The 20,957-nt window shown below is 35.4% G+C and overlaps 1 protein-coding gene across 1 annotated transcript in view; it reads left to right on the top strand.

The window, feature by feature from the left end:
* The window catches only part of HEATR5B (HEAT repeat containing 5B), an 89,575-nt gene that overhangs the window by 57,504 nt on the left and 11,114 nt on the right, over nucleotides 1–20,957 (top strand). Inside the window, exons 27-32 of the mRNA XM_010967647.3 lie at nucleotides 6,270–6,449; nucleotides 13,448–13,685; nucleotides 14,731–14,985; nucleotides 16,484–16,611; nucleotides 19,672–19,816; nucleotides 20,296–20,562. Coding sequence (XP_010965949.1) covers nucleotides 6,270–6,449; nucleotides 13,448–13,685; nucleotides 14,731–14,985; nucleotides 16,484–16,611; nucleotides 19,672–19,816; nucleotides 20,296–20,562 — 1,213 coding nt within the window. The remainder of the gene's footprint in view (nucleotides 1–6,269; nucleotides 6,450–13,447; nucleotides 13,686–14,730; nucleotides 14,986–16,483; nucleotides 16,612–19,671; nucleotides 19,817–20,295; nucleotides 20,563–20,957) is intronic.

Here is a 20,957-nt window from a genome sequence, read left to right as displayed (position 1 = left end):
GCCTCATCCTGAAAAAGGATTCATATATTAAGCTGTATTCTTGCAGTAAATCCGGTTCTTTATCTGCTTTCCTAAGAATAGAAGAGAAGGAACTCTGCCTTTCCCAGTTTTCTGGAGTACAGGACTGTAGTCCATCATTATTGCTTAGAATCCATAATCAAGCTACATGTTGCCTCTGTGCAGAGAATGATCTGCTGTTTGCAGTGATAGGTTTGAAATTCTGACTTTGCTCTTTGTGGCTGAGTGAGTTGCCTCTTCCTTCTGTTGTTAGTATTTATTTCTCTGAAGTCTGCTGTCTAATGGTGGCCTTCAGAGAAATGAACTCCTCCCAACAACAGCAGACCAGAGAGAGAAGAGGGAGCCTTGTTTGAGATAGAGGTCTGTGGCTCTTGGTACACACTTTACCATGTTTGAGTAGGTAAGTCATTTGGATTGGGATACTGGCATATAAACATCAGAAATCACAGTCATGTATAAATAAATGTATCATGATAATGTTTCAGATCATAGTATTTAAGCAGATAAAACCTCCTACAAAGCTCCTGATCATTAGAAAAGCAAAGGCTGTTTGAATTTCATCTTGTGAATGAGTAGTATGGAATTTGCCTTAAACTTCTTATTTCTTATGTGGCCCTAGCTGCTTTTTCTGTAAGAGGTTTCTTTGTTGCCAGGTGCAGGTTTAATTAAATTTTTGACCTCCTATCCTGTTTCTGGGAGGAAAGGTGGTTTTGAAACAGGTGGAATATTAGGTTGCAAGTTCCTTTCTTAAGATTATGAAAGGAGTTGGCTTTGGGCAGATCATGAAACATGGCATCCCAGCTTGTTTACTAGAATAAACATCATGTTGAACCTGAAAATCAAATAATTCTCAGATAGTATAGGAAAAGTCTCAGATGTCTTCAGTTGAGGATAATTAGGGACAGTGGGTTAATAAAAAATCATTTAAAGCAGGTTGGAATCATAAACATAATACATACGTTAAATATTTTATTTCAGCTTAAAATTTATAAATGTACATTCATTTATTCACCACTCTTCTGATAAAAGGCTAAAGAGTTTTCTCTGAGTATGATTTTGCTGATTCAGTGTTGCTTTGTTCTTCTTCATAGTCCATATCCATAATGTGGTAATTGCAGTTTCTGATTTCATGTTCTTAAAGTGGAGAAAGTACTTAGGTTTTTGCAAAGCAAGCTTAGGTCCAAATTCTCAATCTTGACAGGTCTCCCCAATTTTTAATTATATTTCTGCTAAAATTCACAGACATATTTGTCAAGTCTCTCAAATATGTTATTTTCCTTAGAAATAAGAACTCTTAATTTTCACACTCATATTTAATCTCTTTTCACTTTAAATTTCATTGTATGTTCAGCAATGTATTTTCAGTTTTGACTGGCTTTTTTTTTTTTGCCATCAGTATTGGTAGCAATCAATTTTTAAATGTCCTTATTGATTTTTATTCAGTTTAGTTTTGCGTTCTTTGAGAATAGGTTTATAAAAGAATGAAATAATTTATACGTATATTTATTCTCACCTTTTAAAAAGTTTTAAACATAGGAACACAATCCATTAACCATGACTTAATAACGAAATGCTCTGAAAACCAGCTTTTTAATAATTTATTTGGTAGCAAAACCTGAGCTGACTGTACTCACTTGGCCCTGACTTGGCCCTGATGAAGCTGAGTGAGATGATAGTATTGATTGATCTCTCTTAGTGTGAGTCCTACTGCATTTCATTATGGAAATAGCCATGTATTAATTATGGGGTGCTGCTACACATCTTGCTTTATTCCTTAATTAAGTTCATATACCTTATTACCTTTTACCAAAAGTGGTGAATTGTGCAGCACATCTTGGCCTAAGGATTTCAGGTAAGAAAGTGAAGACATAACTGTTGAGTAAGTTGACACTATCAAATATCTTCTCCCATTCAGTAGGTTGTCTTTTCATTTTGTCAGTGGTTGCCTTTGCTATGTAAAAGCTTTTCAATTTAATTAGGTTCCATTTGTTTATTTTTGCTTTGTTTCCTTTGCTTGAGGAGACAGATCCAAAAAGTACTGCTGCAGTTTTTGTCAAGAGTTCTGCCTGTATTTAACCTCTAGGAGTTTTATAGTATCTAGTCTTACATTTAGATCTTTAATCCATTTGAGTTTATTTTTGTGTATGCTGTTAGAGAATGTTCTAATTTCATTATTTTACATGTAGCTCGTTATCCCAGCACCACTTACTGAAGAGACTTTCTTTTCTCCACTGTATATTCTTGCCTCCTTTGTCATCAGTTAATTGACCATAAGTGTGTGGGCTTATTTCTGGGCTCTGTGTTCTGTTCCACTCATGTATATATCTGTTTCTGTGCCAGTACTGTACTGTGTAACTTTGTAGTATAGTCTGAAGTCTGAGAGCATGATTCCTCTAGCTCTGTTCTTCTTTCTCAAGATTGTTTTGGCTATTTGTGGCCTTTTTTGTTTCCATACAAATTTTAAAATTATTTGTTCTAGTTCTGTGAAAAATGCCTTTGGGATTGCATTGAATCTATAGATTGCCTTGAGTGGTATGTTCATTTTAACAATACTGATTCTTCCAGTCCAGGAACATGGTATATCTTTTCATCTGTTTGTGCTATCTTCACTTTCTTTTGTCAGTGTCTTACAGTTTTCCAAGTGCAGGTCTTTACCTCCTTAGATAGGTTTATTCTTAGGTTTTTTATTATTTTTGATGTGATGATAAACGGGATTGTTTCCTTAATTTCTTTTTCTGATATTCCGTTGTCAGTATATAGAAATGCAACGTATTTCTGGAGTTTAGTTTTGTACCCTGCAACTTGACCAGATTCATTGATGAGCTCTAGTAGCTTTCTGGTGGTGTTTTTAGGATTTTCTGTGTGTAATATCATGTCATCTGCAGACAGTGACAGTTTTACTTCTTCCTTTCCAGTTTGGATTCCTTTTATTTCTTTTTCTTCTCTGATTACTATAGCTAAGACTTCCAAAACTATGTTGAGTAATAGTGGTAAGAGTAGACATCCTTGTCTTATTCTTGATTCTAGAGGGAATGCTTTCAGCTTTTCACTACTGAGTATGATGTTAGCTGTGGATTTGTCATATATGGCCTTTATTATGTTGAGATACGTTCCCTCTCTGCCCACTTTCTAGAGAGTTTTTATCATAAATGAATGTTGAATTTTATCAAAAGTTTTTTCTGCATCTATTGAGATGATCATACAGTTTTTATTCTTCAATTTGTTAATGTGGTGCATCGCATTAATTGATTTGTGGATACTGAAAAATCCTTACATCCCTGGGATAAATCCCACTTGTTCATGGTGTATGATCCTTCTAATGTATTGTTGGATTCAGTTTACTAATACTTTGTTGAGGATTTTTGCATCTAATTCATCAGTAATAATTGGTCTGTAATTTTCCTTTCTTAGCATGTCATTGTCTGGTTTTGATATCAGGGTGATGCTGGCCTCGTAGAATGAGTTTGGAAGTGATAGATTTTTGGGCAAGTTGTTTCCATTAAAACATACTGATTTTAAAAACTAGTAACTTAAAACTACTACACAAAACAAATGGTAGACAGCCTAGTGAATGGGAGAAGATATTTGCAAATGATATGGCCAATAAGAGGTTAATATCTAACATATGTAAACAGCTCATACAACTCAACATCAAAAAAACAACCAGATTTGGGGGGAGGGGTATAGCTCAGTGGTAGAGCACATGCTTAGCATGCACAAGGTCCTGGGTTCAATCCTCAGTACTTCCTCTAAAAATAAATAAGTAAGTAAGCCTAATTACTTCCACCACCTGCCCCCCCAAAATAAAGTTAAAAATAAATGAAAGAATTAAAAAAAAAAAAGCAACCAGATTTAAAAGTGGGCAGAAGAACTGAATAGACATTTCTCTAAAGAGGAAATGCAGATGGCCAATAGTCACATGAAAAGATGCTCAGCCATTGCTAACCATCAGGGAAATGCAAATTAAAACCACAATAAGATATCACCTCACACTTGGTCAGAATGGCCATCATCAAAAAGAACACAAATAACAAATGTTGGTGAGGATGTGGATGGAGAAAAGGGAACCCTTGTACACTGTTGGTGGAAATATAAATTGGTGCAGCTAGCATGGAAAACAGTATGGAATTTCTCAAAAAACTAAAAATAGAATTGCCATATGACCCAGCAATTCCACTCTTGGATATATATCTGAAAAAAACAAAAACACTAATTCAAAAAGATACATGCACCTCATTGTTGATAGCAGTATTTATTATTTACAGTTGCCAAGATATGGAAGCAACCTAAGCATCTGTCAATAGATGAATGGACAGAGAAGCTGTGGTATACACACACACACACATACACGCACACACAATGGAATGCTACTCAGCCATGGAAAAGAATGAAATTGTATTTATTTATTTCAAATTGAAGTATAGTCAATTTACAATGTTTTAATTTCTTGTGTACAGCATGTTTCAGTAAGAATGAAATTTTGCCATTTGCAGCAACATAGATGGAGTTGGAGGATATTATGCTAAGTGAAATAAGTCAGACAGAGGAAGACAAATACTGTATAATATCACTTATATGTGGAATCTAAGAAATGCAACAAACTAGTAAATAAAACAAAGAAGAAGCAGACTCACGGATGTAGAGAACAAACTAGTGGTTACCAGTGGGGAGAAGGGAGGGGGAGGGGCAATACAGAGGTGGGGGGAAGGGTTGTTATGGGATTATATGAAATCACGTATGTGAAACTTTTGAAAATGGTAAAGCACTGTAGAATTTAAAGAATCTTTTATTGAATTGGAAAAAAAAGAAGCACTATGAGACCACCCCTTCCTTCTTAACATTCTTTCTTTGGTTCCAGTATCACCACACTTGCCTGGTTTTCCTTTTGCTTTTCTGACATCTTCTTTTCAATATCTTTCATTGTTTATTCTTATTCCACTTGTCTGTTAAGGTTAGTTATCTTCCCTGTGTTCTGTCCTTAAGACTTTTTTTTAAATACCTCAATCCTTGAACAAAGTTACCTAGTACCATTGCTTTAGTGACCACTTTGGTGTGAAGGATTCCCAGATCTACATAGTTACCTTTGTCTTTGCTTCTGAATTCCAGACCCATGTTTCCAACTGTCTGCTGAATATCTTTCCAGGTGCCTCTTACTGGTACTTTGAACTCATAATGTCATAATGTTCACAGTCAAAATCATGCTCTCTAACTTCCCATCTCCATCACTTTCCTGTGTTCATATGTTATCTCTCTTGAGCAAGGGCATCACCTTTCTTCCAATCATCCAACTTAGAAGCTTTGGCGATCAAAATTTGGTGATCTTTGATTATCACCTCATACTTTTGCATGCTGCCCCCTCTTGCTAAATATATGTAATTGATTTCCAAATCCTGTCATTTCTACTTCCAAGTCTTTCTCAGATGCCTCTCCCTTTTCATTCCACTCCCTGTTTGAGCCATATTATCTCTGTTCCATGATATAATAATCACATAACTGAACACATTGCTTACTGTCTAAATGCATTCTTTCCTATCCTTGGTATTCAATTATTTTTCCTAAAGCCCAATTCTAATAATATTCCTCTGCTCAGAAGCCTTGGAAACTCATGATTGCCTACAGAACAAGTCTGAATTCAGCTCACATAGAATTTAAATTATACTGTAATGTGATCCCAGTTAACCCTCCTAATCTTGTCTCTTCCTCCATGAAATGCCCCTGCACCTATACACACAAAACTTCCTGATAGCTAAATGTTCCCATTTCTCCTGTCAGAATTAATCTGTTTTTTCTCTTTTTTTAAGTATAGTATGACATTCATAGAACATTCTCATATGTTCATTTAATCTGTTTACCTGAGTACAGGGACTAAATTTTTTCCCTTTACTTTTTTGTGTTTTTAATCTCTTTTGTAGCACTCAGAATAACCTTTTGCCTATAATAAACAAATGTTGATGAATTATGCATGACTGAACTGATTTGGAGATTTTTTTCTGTTAAAATTTTTGTGAAATTAGACAATGGAAGCATGATAAGTAAATATTGTTTTGTTTTCCACTTAGTACAATAAATTCCGTAATACTTGCTGTTGATTTTTCATTAAAAAAATATTAAAACATAGTGTTGAGATTTTTTTGTTTTGTTCACTTGTTTTTGTATTTCTTCTCCCAGGGGAAAAATCATATTTATTCTATTCTCTTATATGTTTAATGCTAACTTTTTAATATAAAATTAATATTTTTTTCTCTGGCTAGGTATGTAGTACATGGATTGGAAGTGGAGTTGTCAGTGATCTCAGTGATCTCCGTCGAGTACACAATTTACTTGTTTCTTCTCTGGACAAAGTTCAGGCTGGAAAAGGATCTTCCAGCCAACTGTACCGAGAGAGCGCCACAACCATGGAAAAACTGGCCGTTCTCAAAGCATGGGCAGAGGTAACCATGGCCTATTTTTTTAATCATTTCTCCATCCATGAGCAAATGTTTTTGTATTCCTGTCGGTTAAAAATAAAATTGTTTTTTTTTTTTTTTTATTTTAACTGACCTTTGGTATGGAATATTTTTTTGAAAATCAGTTATTTGCTCTTTCTCACTGAAATACATATACATTTCTGTCTTAAAAAAACTTACGGAACCTTTGAAAATTATATTTTTAATCAGTTTTTTTAAAACATCTATATTGAACAAGGGCTCTTCTTACTATGAAAAAATTAGGCAGAGAAAACTTACGAATATAAATAATAGAAAAATTTTATGCCAAGAATCTTTTATTTGATTAAATTTCAGAAGACTTGCCACCATGGATCAATACTGAGACTACAGGGTTTTTTGTTTGCTTGTTTGTTTGTATGTTTTATTTTTTAACAGCTGGTTTTACCACTTTAATTCCCACAGCCACTTTTAAAAAATAATGATATTGTTTTAAATTGACCTTTCTAAATTCCTTCTGCTAGTTGCTTTCAAATTCTTATCATCTATACTCAGGTATTTCAAGTAGCTCTTTATTCCTTCTTCGGCCAACCCAGTATCTCACTTCCCTATTTCCATGGTATCAGCAGCCTGTGACCACCTAATAGGTAATTGCTGGCTCAAAGAATGTGACATCCAGATGATAATAGTTTATATAAAGGACCCCTGGGTTTTTGTGGATTTTTGTTTGTCACAGAAGGGAAAATAGAGCAATAAGGTATTGTGGAAATTAGTTTTTCTCTCTGATTTTTAGATCAAGTTGTTTGCATAGAGCATCCTTCAATGTTCCTTTATTTTACCCTGATGCCATTTTTTTGGCTTAGACAAGTAAAATATTTGCATTGGTAAAATGTTTGTTCTTATTAATAAAATTTTAGTTTTTTCAAATTAATGCAAATCAATAATTTTAGGTGGACAGTAGTTAGATACTATAATATGATTGTTTTCTCACTTTGAAATTAATAGAAACTCTTTAATTTTCACATATCTAATTGTTAACTAAAACTTACTACTACTTCTCTTGTCTCTAGAAATTACATTCCAATTGATTGATTTTTTTTTATTAAAAAAAAAAAAATAGCTTCCAAATTTGTTCTTAATTCCCCAATCCCATTTATTACTTCCCCCAAATGAAGAGACCATTATGTAGTTTGATGATCATAAGATCATTTGCCAATTAGCTGGTTCTCTGCTGACTTGCATTTGATTCACCTACCAGGAAGTCTGGCGTAGTTCAGTATAAACAGCATTAAATGTTGAATCAGAGGCCCTAAAACAAGTTCTGTCTTTATAATTTACCATCTTTGTGACTTTGGTCAAGTGATTTGATCTCTCAGATCCTCAGTTTTTCTTATTATAACATGGAAATACAGTAATATCTTCATGTAAGGTGATGTATATAAAAAGTCCAAGCATTGCATCTGACACAGAATGGAAGATAAATAATTGCTTTTTAGAAGTTTAGAAGTTGGAAGTTAAAACCTCAACTAAATTATTAATGCACGTTTTAATTTGAAACTCTTTTCTTATTGTGGGGTAACTTGATTGTATTATTTTAAATGATTTGCACCTCAAGCCTCAGCCTGTGATATTATCTAAGCAATTCTCCTTGCTTAGCTTCCTTTCCTGAGTCCATTTCCTCAAAGGCCCAGCACATTCTAGTTTTCTCTACTCAAGGTCTATCTTTGCTTCTACTTTTTTACTCAGAAAATTGAGGATGTTCGTTTTCCAACTCTAGAGATTGTTACTTCAAGTCTTTCTATTTATATAAGTTGATCACTGTCCTTTTACCTGTGTGACCTTTGGTGGATTATTTAACTGCTTCTCTAAACCTGTTTTCTCAACCCTCAAGTATGGATAATAATTATGTACATTTCATGGGATTATATTTTGAAGTAAAAGAGGTAATAATGACTTTCTCAATACCCAACCCATTAAGCATGCACAATGAATGTTATCAGCTGTGATTAATATAATAATTATTATTATTTTAAAGTTTTCCCGTAACCCAGGATTACCTTTTCTCATTCTCTTACCTCCCACTCTCTGATTCATTCAACAAAGTGTTATTGAACACCAGCTCTGTGCCAGGGTAGCAGTTGAGAATACACTGGTGAACAAGACAAATGTTCTACTTTTACTGAGGAAGACAAACTAGTGGACAAGTATATGCAACAGAAATACTGAGCGTTATCATAGGAGAAGTACAGACTGTTGTGAACACATGACAGAGGCACCTAGAACAGTCTGGGTGTTCAGAGGAGGCTTCTTGGAGAGAGTGATACTTGAGTTGAGACCTGGAAGATGAGAGTGGATGTTAGTAGGCATGACTCTGAGGATGGGGCTGTTCCAGGCTTCGGGCTATCAGGTATGTGGCCCCTCTGTGTGCTTTCAGCATCTCCTTCTACGTGCTCTTTTTCCTTGCCTACATTCTCCCCTGACTCAGCTGCTGCTTCTGCATACTCACCTCTTCCCATCTCGGTTGCACTGAAGTAGTTCAGTATCTTCACATCCTCCACTCTTTAGTCACCTGCTTTTCGGTCCTCTGCAGTCTGGGTTTACTCTCACCGTTCCATTGAAATTACTTCACTAAAATTGCAAATAATGTAATTCTCCACGTCACTGGACACTTTTCAGTCTCTTATTTGGCCTCTCTACAGCCTGTGATGTTGTGTCCTCTGGAAATCCTTTGTTCTCCTTGACTTCTGTGACACTACTGCCTTGGTTCTGCTCTTTCCTTTTCATTGTTCCTTCTCAACCTCACTTGCTAGCTTCTCTTAGCCTACCTGCTTCTTAAATGTTGGTGTCTTCCTTGTCCCTCTTCTCAGTCTTCATACTTTTTCTTAATTCAATTATAGTTGATGTACAATATTATATGAGTTACAGGTGTACAATATAGTGATTCACAATTTTAAAGGTTATACTGCATTTATAGTTACTATTAAATATTGGCTATAGGCCCCCTGTTATATAGTATTCATTCTTCACTCTTTCTGGGCTGTCTCATCCACACCCATGCTATAGCTTTTACTTGCAATTTAAAGATTCTAAATCTACTTTTTCACCCAAACCTCTCTCCTAAATTCCAGTCCCTTATTTTTGTCTGTTTATGGAACATCTCCACTTGAATGACCCATAGCTACCACACACCCTACAGGTTTAAAATAAGGTATCTGTTTTCTCATTCCCCTTTTTCCCCCCTTATCCCTAGTAATGGTCCTACCTCCTGTCTTCAGACCAGAACCTAGGTATCAGTCATGACTACTTCTTTTTCCTCAAACCCCCTCATCTTACATCTACTTAGTAACTCAGGTTCCTATTTATTTTACTTCATTAATATGTTTGAAAAATAATGTAATTTTGTTCTGATAATAAGAGCCCGTATGCTCACTATGCAAATTCAGAATGTAGAGAAAAAGTATAAAAAAGAAAATAAAGCTAATCTGTAATCTTATCACCCAGAGATGACTACTGCTAATATGTTGGTATATATTACTATGCATATGTACACATATAAATCATTTATATGTCTGTATAATGGGTGTGTATGTATATGTGTGTATCTATCTATATCTTTAGTTTCAAAATAAAAATGGAATCTCTTTCAATGTAGCAACTATCTTTTTAATTTAGCAATAGATCATTTATACCTTTTCCATCTGTATGTATTTCTTCTCTTTCCCCACTGCCTTAGAGTCCTCATCATCTGCCACCTATTCTATGCAATTTGCATCCTGATTTGTTTTTTTCTACTATTAGTCTCCTTCCTCCCCCCAGTTCCTACACAGATTCTCACAATAATCATTCTAAAATGCAAATTTGGGCAAATAATATGAACTGATAATTCACAAAGAGGAAACCAAACTACAAATAAACATATGAGGGGAGGAGATAAAAAACATTTCTCAACTAGATTAGCATAATTCTTTAAATGATAGTATCAGTAAAACTTTTCTAAAGGATGATTACAGTTGACCTTGAATAATGCTGGAGTTAGGGGCATAGACCCTCCACGTTGTCAGAAATCTGCCTGTAACTTACAGTCAGCCCTCTGTGTATGTGGTCCCTCTGTATATTCATGGTTCCACATCCATGGATTCAACAACTGTGGATCATGCAGTACTGTAGTATTGACTATTGAAAAAAATCCATGTATAAGTGGATTCGCACAGTTCAAACCCACACTTTTCAAGGGTCAACCTCATATCAAAAAACTTTTTAAAACTGTGCACATTAGTTGATCAATTTATCCTAAGGAATATCAAGGATATATACAAAGATTCTGCCTTGAAGATGTTGATGGTGATATTATTTATTGTTCTCAAAGAAATAGAAATAAATGTATTTCTTGACCCAAAGATGATTGTATTAAGTGAACAGAAAATTGATTTAGACATTATATACAAACATTTTATTTAAAAGACTGTGAGTATGTATATATAACATGTTTAGAATGTTAACAGTGTTAGATCTGAGTGGTAGGATTGTGAGTAGTTTTATTTTCTTCATTTTACTTATGCTTCTGATTTTTCTGTATTTCTTGTATAATACCTAATAAGAAAAATAAGCACAAAATTTGTTTAAAAACAGTTCTAAAGTATATATTCTCATATTACAGATAGCAATGTAAAATACAGAACCCTTTTAGAAAGCATTTGACAGTGTCTGTTCAGAGCCCTGAAAGTATTCATAATCACTGACCCAGTAATTTCATTTCTAGGATGTTGTCCTAGGGGAAAATATCTAAAATATGAAAAAGAGAGATGTTTACAAAAGTGTTTACTTGGAATGTTACTTACAACGTGAAGAACTGAACACCTTTTGTCTTTGAAAACTATGTCTCATCTTTCTAAGATTCGCAAGCCTAAGTAAAGAATCAGAAGTAAATGTAAAATTTCAACTATAGGAAAATTGTTAGGTGTATGTCTTCCACCACAGCCTTTAAGAATAATGGTTATGAAAACTAGTAGTCATATAGAAACCCTTATAATATGTTAATAGGTAAAATTAAATACAAAATTTTCTATACAACAGAATTACTACTTACAAAGTCAGAATGTGAAAACCTGGAAATAGGGATTATAAGTAATTTTGAAGGTTCATTTTCCAAACTTTTTATGGTATAATTCTGAAAATAAAATTAAAAGTCAAGGGAAAATACATACATCTGACCTTTAAATCCTGCAGTGACTCCTTTGCTTTCCCATTACCAACAGGGTAAAATCTTCAACTACTTCTGCCTTATATTCTGTGCTCAGTCTAATCCAGACACTCGCAGTTTCCTTAGAATGCCCCGCTGTTTCCTTCTCCTTGTGCTCTTGCTCTCCCCTCTGCCCGGAACTCCACCTTCCATCTTCGTGAACAGGTGAACTTTTGTCTTTGAATCCTGTCTCTCCTTTTTCATACTCCATTAAGATTCCTCCGTCCTTAGTGCTCTCTGTGATTTATTCATTCATTACACAAACCGTTGAGTGTCTGTTAGGTGCCAGGCATTGTACCTGAGCACTGTGCGTAGTGAGGTGGGGAAGGGAGATCATTAAAACAAATCCCTTCTCACAGCGCTTTTCTCACTCTCCCATCATTATATTAGTTTGCGAGTTTGTGGAAGGTGAAAACCATATATGGTATATAGGTGTTATTTGTCTTTGTTGCCTCAGGTCGTAGAACAATATCAAATGCAAGACAACAGTCAGTACCTGGTAAGGATTTGATGAGTGAATGGCCGAGTATACTTACGAGTGCTTATTGAGACATTTTCTTAAGATACCAGCATAATAATCTACAGGAAGAAAGCAAGCTTACAACCACTAGAAAATATGAATATGGTATATTTTTGACTTGAAATTCAAAGTCCTCACTCCAGAAATTAGTTCCTGCTTCTAATTGTCAGGTATTAGTATGACTAACTGACTGTAACTAACTGTTAAAGAACATCACAGTGTTAAGGAATGCTTTTCCTCAAAAATGAGGGTTCATCGTTTCTTGTAATCATTGTCTAAACTTAGTCCTTTACTGTGCCATAGCTGTCTGCTTGTCATAGGAACAGAGATAAGACCTTGCCATCAAGAAGCTAGTATCCCTGTTCACATACATAGACTTCCTCTTAGTACAGTGAAAGAAACACTGTGTGGGGTAAATTGGTTTCTCAAGATTTTTATGTACTGCAATTTTCTTTCTTACTCTTACTCCCCACCAGCCCACCCCCTTGTTTTTTTGCTTTTTCATTGATGTGTAATTCATCTATATGCCAGTTGCCAAAGCCTAAATGTATCTGCAAAAACAAAAGAAAACAAACGAACAAAAGTAACTTCAACAAGGAGGAATCTTTAAGATTATATTTTAGGAAGTTGTTATTATACATCTTTTTTTGGTTTACAAAATGGAGAGAAAAGATACAGATAATATATGTGGCCAGTAAATTATATTCTTGGCTCGGCCATCTGTTGCAAGGACTAGAATGCTAAATATCACTTAAGGACTATGTAAGAAGAGATTTTGAAGGATATTTATGGAAATTCTTGCTATGACCCCTCCCCCTCTCAGCTTTTTTCTTTGAATGCTGGCTGATTGTGTCTAATAAGTCTATGAAAGCAAAGGCAGTAAACAGGAAGTTATATCCTATGGCAAAAAAAAAAAAGAGAGAGAGAGAGAGAAAACCACATATAAAAGGGTGCTTTGTAAAGTAGAACAAGAAAAGCCAAAAAAAATTTCAGAGAACCCTACTCAAGGAATATGCTATGAAAGGAATAGTCAGAAGTCAGATCTATTAAAAAAAAAAAAAAGATTGCCTCCAAAGCAGGTGGAATTTATTCTTTTGAGGTTATCAGGAAATCCTGAAGTTGTTTACTTTCTAGTATCTGTACTCAGTTACTTTTGATGGTTCAACTGTATAATCATAACAACTTAGGATATAACACTTCTTAATATTATGCCTTGTTGTTTTCTCCTCCTGAATATCTTACTAGGTATATGTGGTTGCTATGAATATTAAAAAGGAAGCAGAGTCAAAACCAAAAAGAGCAATTAAAAATACTGAGGATGACGATGATGATTATGGTACCATAGATGAACTGCCACCAGATAGTTTAATAACACTCGTACAACCTGAACTGCCAACACTCAGCCGCCTGTGGTTGGCAGCATTAAAAGACTATGCACTTTTAACTTTACCAGCAGAATTTGCCAGTCAGCTCCCCCCAGATGGTAAGTACTGCATTCAGAGTTTTGCTTTTAATGGAGTTCAAAGTAGTAGTTAAACAAAATGGAATTGGTGGAAGTTAGCTAGAGTAGTAATAATAACATCTTAAATTTCTGTGGACTTAAACTTGACATTCTCTCGTTTAAGAGCATCCATATTTAATTTGTGGATTCAAATACAGCATTAGACTTATTTGTTAGCCAAAGCAAAAATATTCTCATTGTTATAGTAATAACTGTATGAGCTAGAGTACTCTAAATAACTATGTATAACAAGTCATTGTGCCTAACCATGATGAAGTATATTGCTGTGTTGTTCAGTGTGTGTGTGCAGGGACAGATGAGGAAGTCTTCAGTTTGATAGAGAAAACAGGAGGAAGGGAAGAATTTGCAGAAAAGTAAAAAAGAAAAAAGACAGAGTTCCTTTGCTTATGAGAGAACGGGAAGGTGATAAGGGTTTTAAGAGTCGCTGGCGACAGTGAAGAGGAGGCCTGTGACTACGGGTAGGGAAAGGGAGAGGGCACTCAGTAGCATCAGCATTAAGCAGAGGAAAGGCTAGAAGCCCTAGCATCATCTGGGAAGTGGCAGGCACTGCAGGTCAGCAGCTCCAGGAAAGACGCTAGTTTTGGTAACTCTGTAGGAGAATCTGCTCGTCCAGATTGCTCTTTTGTATGTGCTGTGATCTGAGTATTAGGAGGGGGGCCTTTGAGAGGTGCTTAGGTCGTGAGGGTGTTGCTTTCATAAGTGGGAGTAGTCCCCTCGTAAAAGAGGCCCTGCAGATCTCCTCAGCCCCTCCCACCGTGTGAGAACACAGCAAGAAGGCCCTGGCTGTGAAGCGGGAGGGCCCTCACCCAACCGTGCTGGTACCCTGACCTCAGACTTCCAGCTTCCAGAACTGTGAGAAATATATTTCTGTTTTTTATAAGCCACCCAGTCTGTGGTATTTTCTTACAGCAGCCCAGATGTGCTAAGACAGTATGTGATGGGTATTTTTAGTAAGTGAATACTTACAATAGACATAATATTTTTGATTGATTTGATTGCTTTATAGGTGGTGCATTTTATACTCCTGAGACCATTGATACAGCTCGACTTCACTATCGAAATTCCTGGGCTCCCATTCTCCATGCAGTGGCACTTTGGTTAAATAGCACAGGATTTACATGTTCAGAGTCAGCAGAAGCAGTGGCAGTATCTGGTTTACAGAAACGTTCTACACCTGTCAATTTAAACCAAGCATCAAGTGCAACGCCTAGTGCTAAATCTTTGCCAGAAATTAACAAAGACAGAATGCACCTGATTTTAGGTAGGTAAGCCATGTTAATGTATTTCAAGGTGTACTACTTTTGAAAATTCATACCCTCTTAAGTTCTGTGACTGGCCTGAGAATTAGACTGACAAAAGACACATTAACAGGAGAAAAGCATACAAGTTTATTTAATATTTTTACATGTACATGTATTTAATTTTACATGTACATGTATTTACTATTTTTACCTGTCTTTAGAAGGAAAGTGAAGACGTGGAGAAGCCATTAGGCCCAACAGATTGTATACCGTTTTACACAGACGAGAGTAAATTGTGGAGATGTGACAAAGCAAAGGGGTTTGGGCTAGGGGCAGTAAGTTGTGGGACAGTGACTAGAAAATATATGGGGGAAACTAATGGGAGATCAGGCTCATTTTAGTAGGTTTGTTTGGACAAATCTGTTTCAAGATCAGCTCTCAGTCTCTGGCGATAAGAATGTTCTCGTGCTACAGGGAGGGCACCTTTCTCATGAGAAATTTTATGACCTGCTTTTAAGTAGAAAGGGGGTCAGAGAGCCCTGTATGCGTCTGCTGTTTCTCAAGTGCCTTCAGCCAAGGAGGTATATTTTGGTGTGGCATGATTTGAATTCCTTCATATCTTTCATTTTAATCCTTGGAAAAATTTTATATAGTACAGTTCAGAGAAGGAATAGTAAAAAGAGGATTTTTAGCACATTTTCTAAATTAACTGAATTTTTAATATAAAAGTTTAATTATTAAAAATTGCTCTTTAAAAATTCTCTGCCATGTTCACTGACAGAGCTGTACTGAATAATTTTTAGGGAAAAAAACTAAACTTTCTTTTTCAACAATAAGTTTTCTTTTTACTTGGTACTTAACATATTGTCCCATGACAAAATAATAAAATGTAAAATTAAAGCTAATTAGAATAAGTCTTATTTATAATTGCTTTATAGATGTTCTTTTAACATTTAAGAATTTTACATTCTGATGAAGCTCTTATGTTTTCGGGAAGGCAAGGGTGAGGGAGGAAAACAAATGATAAGGTAAAATTATAGAATTTGTCAGGAGATCTCATAAATGAAAACGTGTAAGGCTTCCAAAGCAACGACCTTACTCTCACATAAATTAAGAGCAGTTGTTATCATGACACATTGTGCCTCATGCAGCTTGCCATTTTAAAAATTTGTGTGAAAAAATTCTTTGACGATCATTTAATGACAGTTTTATAATTTTCATAAATTTATTCTTAATGTATTATTTTAGAATGTCTTTAAATGTCTTCTTAATCAACCTGATGACCTTGGAAATCCCACCCCCTCTTATGTGATTATTAACCTAATTGCAAAGTTATACCCCATGCTAAGTTTGGCTGCTTATTTTGAAAATTATTTTGAACTCACTTTAAGGCATTAATAAATGTGTGTTAAAGTAATCTAGGAAAAAATAAGTAGATAAAAGTTTTTTTTTAAGTGGTGTCAAAGCAACAAAGTGTTTTATGTTAACAAATCCATGTTTTTGCCTTGTACATTGCAGGTGTGAGTATACAGTTCCTCTGTTCCCCAAGACCTGAGGAGCCTGTTGAACATGTTACAGCATGTCTGCAGGCCTTACACACCTTGCTGGATTCTCCTTATGCCCGAATCCATATTGCAGAAGATCAGGTACAATATATTTCTACAATAGATAATTTATGCTTTGTTTTCATCATATTTATCATGAGATATTTTCTCACATATGAAATAAATACTACATAGTAAGTGTTCAGGATTTTGGCTTTGTCTAAGACCCTATATTGAATGTTGGAAGACCAGACACAGCTGGACTAGAGGTTGTCAGTCTCCCTTCTTTGATCTCTTGTTCATCAGCAGTCAAGTACACCTAAAAATATAAGGAATGCCTTCAGCCCCAGTTAATGATTCCGCTAATAAAGGACTGAAGTAATTCATTAAGCTGTTAAATAAATTATGTCACTTTTAAATGTTTGATTAAGTTTTATCTCTCAATTAATGAAAATTTTTTGCACTGGCTCAAATATTCATTTAAAAAGTTCAATGAATCGCTGTTTCTAATTTCTGTGTGGAGTATTTAGAGGATTTTATTCATGTTACAGAACCAAGCTACCAGTGGATTTATTATTCTTTTTAATTAGGAATTATTTTACTTTCATAATAGCAATGATTTCTGTGGACACAATCACTACCAAGTGGTATTACTTGAGGTGATTTTTCATAAAACACAAAAGAGATAAAAAACAAATTGTTGTATTATATCAGTTTAATTTGCACATGCTGTGTGATTACAAGATTCACTCACTGATGAGCTCTTCTTGTACCCCAGTCTCGGAGCCTGAAGCTGTGCCTCAGCTAAACTACAGATGACTGCGATAAACTTGAGGGCAGTTTTCAAATAGGCAAACTGATAAAATTAAGTTTTTTAATTTAATGATTTTTTAATATTTATTTATTATTGTATTATTTAATTATCATTTTTTAAATTTTGGCAGGGGGATAATTAAGTTTAGTTATTTTTGGAGGAGGTACTGGGGATTGAACTCAGGACCTTGTGCATGCTAGGCATGCAGTCTACCACTTGAGCTATACCCTCCCCCCTTGAGCTATACCCTCCCCCCCAATAAAATTTAATCTATGAATGAAGAGGGACTATTATGTTTGCACTCAGTTATCTTAGTTTTAACATAATGTCTCACACACCTAAATATTTAGTTATTTTTGGACTTAGTAATGTTTTATTTACTCAAGCATTGTTTTACAACAGAATGGATTATTTCTTAGATGGATCCTATATTTTAACATTATCTGAGTACAGTGACTCATCAATTTTCTTCTTTCACCCAACAACTTTTACTTTGTTCTGCACCAGACAGTTTGAGGCTATTAAAGATGGTTTTACTGCACCTTAATTAGGAGATTAGTACAACATGTTAAGTGCCAGTGTGTGTAAAGGTGTAATGAGATTAGAGATGTGGAGTGCTGCCATTCTTACAGGAAAAGGAAGGATGGCATGGCATCTGGAACTAGTCTAATGTTATGTCAGCTATACCTCGATGAAAGTAAGTAAGTAAATCAACACATAAGCAAACATTTCAAAAAAGGGGGGATGTCTTCTCACAGGAGATAATGGTTGTATCAAATCCTAAAAGTGGATTAGTGAGGCAGAGCAGGAAGGATGTGCTTTCCTTTTGAGGAGAATAGCAAATACAAAGACAGGGAGGCATGAGAGAACATGACAGATTCAAGGGCGCTACTATCATTTACTGTGGCTGGGGTGACTGGAACATGTTGGCGTCAGGCTGAACGATGGGATGAAGGCCAAATCTTGAAGATTTCTTTATTGCGTGTTAAATGGTTTAAAATCTCTCTTGAAAGCAACAGGGAATCATTAACAGGATTTAAATAGAGGAATTACATGATTAAATTTGTACTGCAGAAATACAGTACACCTAGATTTGATCACTCTGTCAATCTTGTAGTGGTTGTTTGTAAGACATGAGAAGGGAGGAGGGAGGATCATTATGAGGCTGTTTTCATAATTCTACAGAGACGACGACCCACTGGCCTAGGAAAACTGAATAAGGAAGAAGGAAAGAGGGCCAAGACTGTAACCTTAGGGATGAAGAGCAAATAAGAGTTGAGATGAGGGAAGTAAATCAGCAGTGGAGACTACTGAAGAGGGAGGCAGAGAACCAAAAGAGAACAGAGTTATTGAAGACAAGAAAGAGTTACGAAGACAGACAACAATATCAAAACAAACCAAAGCCAGTAAATAAGGACAGAAGGAAGTCTAGAGGAGGTTATTGGTGACTTCAGGCAGAGCATTTTCTCCGGTGGATAGAGCCAGATTATAGAAGACCAAAGAGTGAATGAGTGGATGAAGTAAGGGGAAGCATTTGGTCTGGGAAAGGAAGAAGCATGACAGAGACAGATAGGAGAGAATATGGCAGCAGAAAAGAGGATCTGAGAGGTTTTTTGAGGTGTTGGGGGGAAGTTAGATAGGAAAGACTTGAGTGGATACTTACAGTGGGAAGCAAGCCTGGCTAGAGAGAGAGGTTGATGACATATGGGGTATGATTGAGGTCTTGGTAGTAACCTTGGGGAGTCCAACAGGATGGGATAGGAAGACCATGAGGAAAGATTAATCAGCCTTGGATAAGGGGCTGGACACTTGATCTTAAGAAAAGAGGTAAAGGTGGTTTTGGTTACAATTAGTTTTTTTCTCCCTCTTTAAAAATTTGAAACAGGTACATCGGATGGGTTTAACGTGGAAGATTGTGAGTAAGAGGGTTTTTTAAAGTGGGTAGTGAAGTATGAAAATTTGTAATAGTTCTGAGATGGGTCTGAGAGAGACTCACCAGAATGCCTAGAATCTCCAGTAGACTACTCTTGCGTCTTAGGTTCGAAATTATAAATTTAGTGGTACTGGACTCTAGCAATGCTGTTTAGTCCAAAAGAGGAAAGAAATAGGAGAATGATCATTTTAAAATGTAAAAATTATTTAAATACATAAATAATAAAGTAATTTGTTGATTGAAAATATGTTGGGATAAAATATGACCATTTCTGAAGATTGTTATATTTGCTACATAGTCCTATGTATTAATTTTAGCTACCAAATTTATTTTTACATGTATATTTTCTTAGGCTTAATAATATAAATGTATCCTTTGAAATTAAAATTAATTTCTCTCTATTAATTTGTAATAGCTGATTGGTGTTGAGTTGCTGAATGTTTTGCACCGCCTCCTATTGACCTGGAATCCGCCATCCGTCCAGCTGCTGGTGACTGGAGTTGTACAACAGATAGTAAGAGCTGCTCAGGATTATTTGCAGGAAAAGAGAAACACTCTAAGTGAGTGCTAGAAATTACACTAACTTTGAAGAGATTATTTGTACTCTTAATTTGAAATATTAATGCCAGGTAGTTTTTAATTTAAAGTTAACCATACATTTAGAAAATTTGCAATTGATTTTGCTTTCATTAGAAAGAACCAAATGAAACTGCTTGTTTTCAACTATTTTTCTCCTTCAAAACTATCAACTTCGTATGTTTCAGCCTAACATATGTGTTACTCCTATTATGAAATATATTTCTAATAAAAATACCTAACAAAAGTTTTCAAAGTGAAAAATGAATTGCCCTTTACTTTTAAGGGAGAGATCAGTAAACAGAATTCTAGTAAGGCAGAGAATTACTCCGAGAAAGACACGGCATCAGACATTTAGTTGTAAATTACTTTGAAAGAATTTATCATATATACTTCTTGTGTTGTTTATCTGCTATTTGTTATTTTTTACTGAGAATTTCACCGATTTTTTTTTTCACCCAAGATGAAGATGGTACAGAAAAAGAATCCTGTCCTGTATTAGGAGAAGGAGGTGACAGTGGTGGTCTTATTCCTGGAAAATCTCTTGTGTTTGCAACTATGGAACTGTTGATGTTCATTTTAGTTCGGCATATGCCACATCTCAGTACCAAGATGTCGGACTCTCCAAGTCATGTAGCCACTAAAACTCGACTGTCAGAAGAAAGTGCTCGTTTGGTGGCAGCCACAGTTACCATACTCTCTGACTTACCATCCCTTTGTTCACCTGCTGGTACGTATTGATCACTGTTTGGAAATGTATTATACTATATTAGGCAAAGATGAGCTTGCCTTTGATTTTTAAGTGCTATTATGACTTATTTTCTTCTTAAATTTCAGTGTGAATGGAAAAGTAGGTCTTTTTTAAGTAGCCTAAGACTAAAGATTTAAAAACCCAAAAACCCAAGATAATCCTTTCAGATATATTTCAAACTCTGGCAAAGAGACAGAACCACAGCTTGAAGGAGGATATTGAGTGTTAGCAGTCAGACATAAAGTGGAATTACTAAACCCTTCATTTTCTAATCTGGTTGCCACGCTCCAGCAACACTGACAAACTACAGAGATGCCAGAGGAGAGTGACAGCCGACTCTAAGGAGCGACCAAAGAAATTATAGCTGAAAAAGA

Source organism: Camelus bactrianus, chromosome 15 (assembly GCF_048773025.1).
Source record: "Camelus bactrianus isolate YW-2024 breed Bactrian camel chromosome 15, ASM4877302v1, whole genome shotgun sequence".
NCBI classification, from domain to species: domain Eukaryota; kingdom Metazoa; phylum Chordata; class Mammalia; order Artiodactyla; family Camelidae; genus Camelus; species Camelus bactrianus.
Note: the sequence above shows the minus strand (reverse complement) of the source record. Positions and strands in the feature narration are given on the sequence as shown.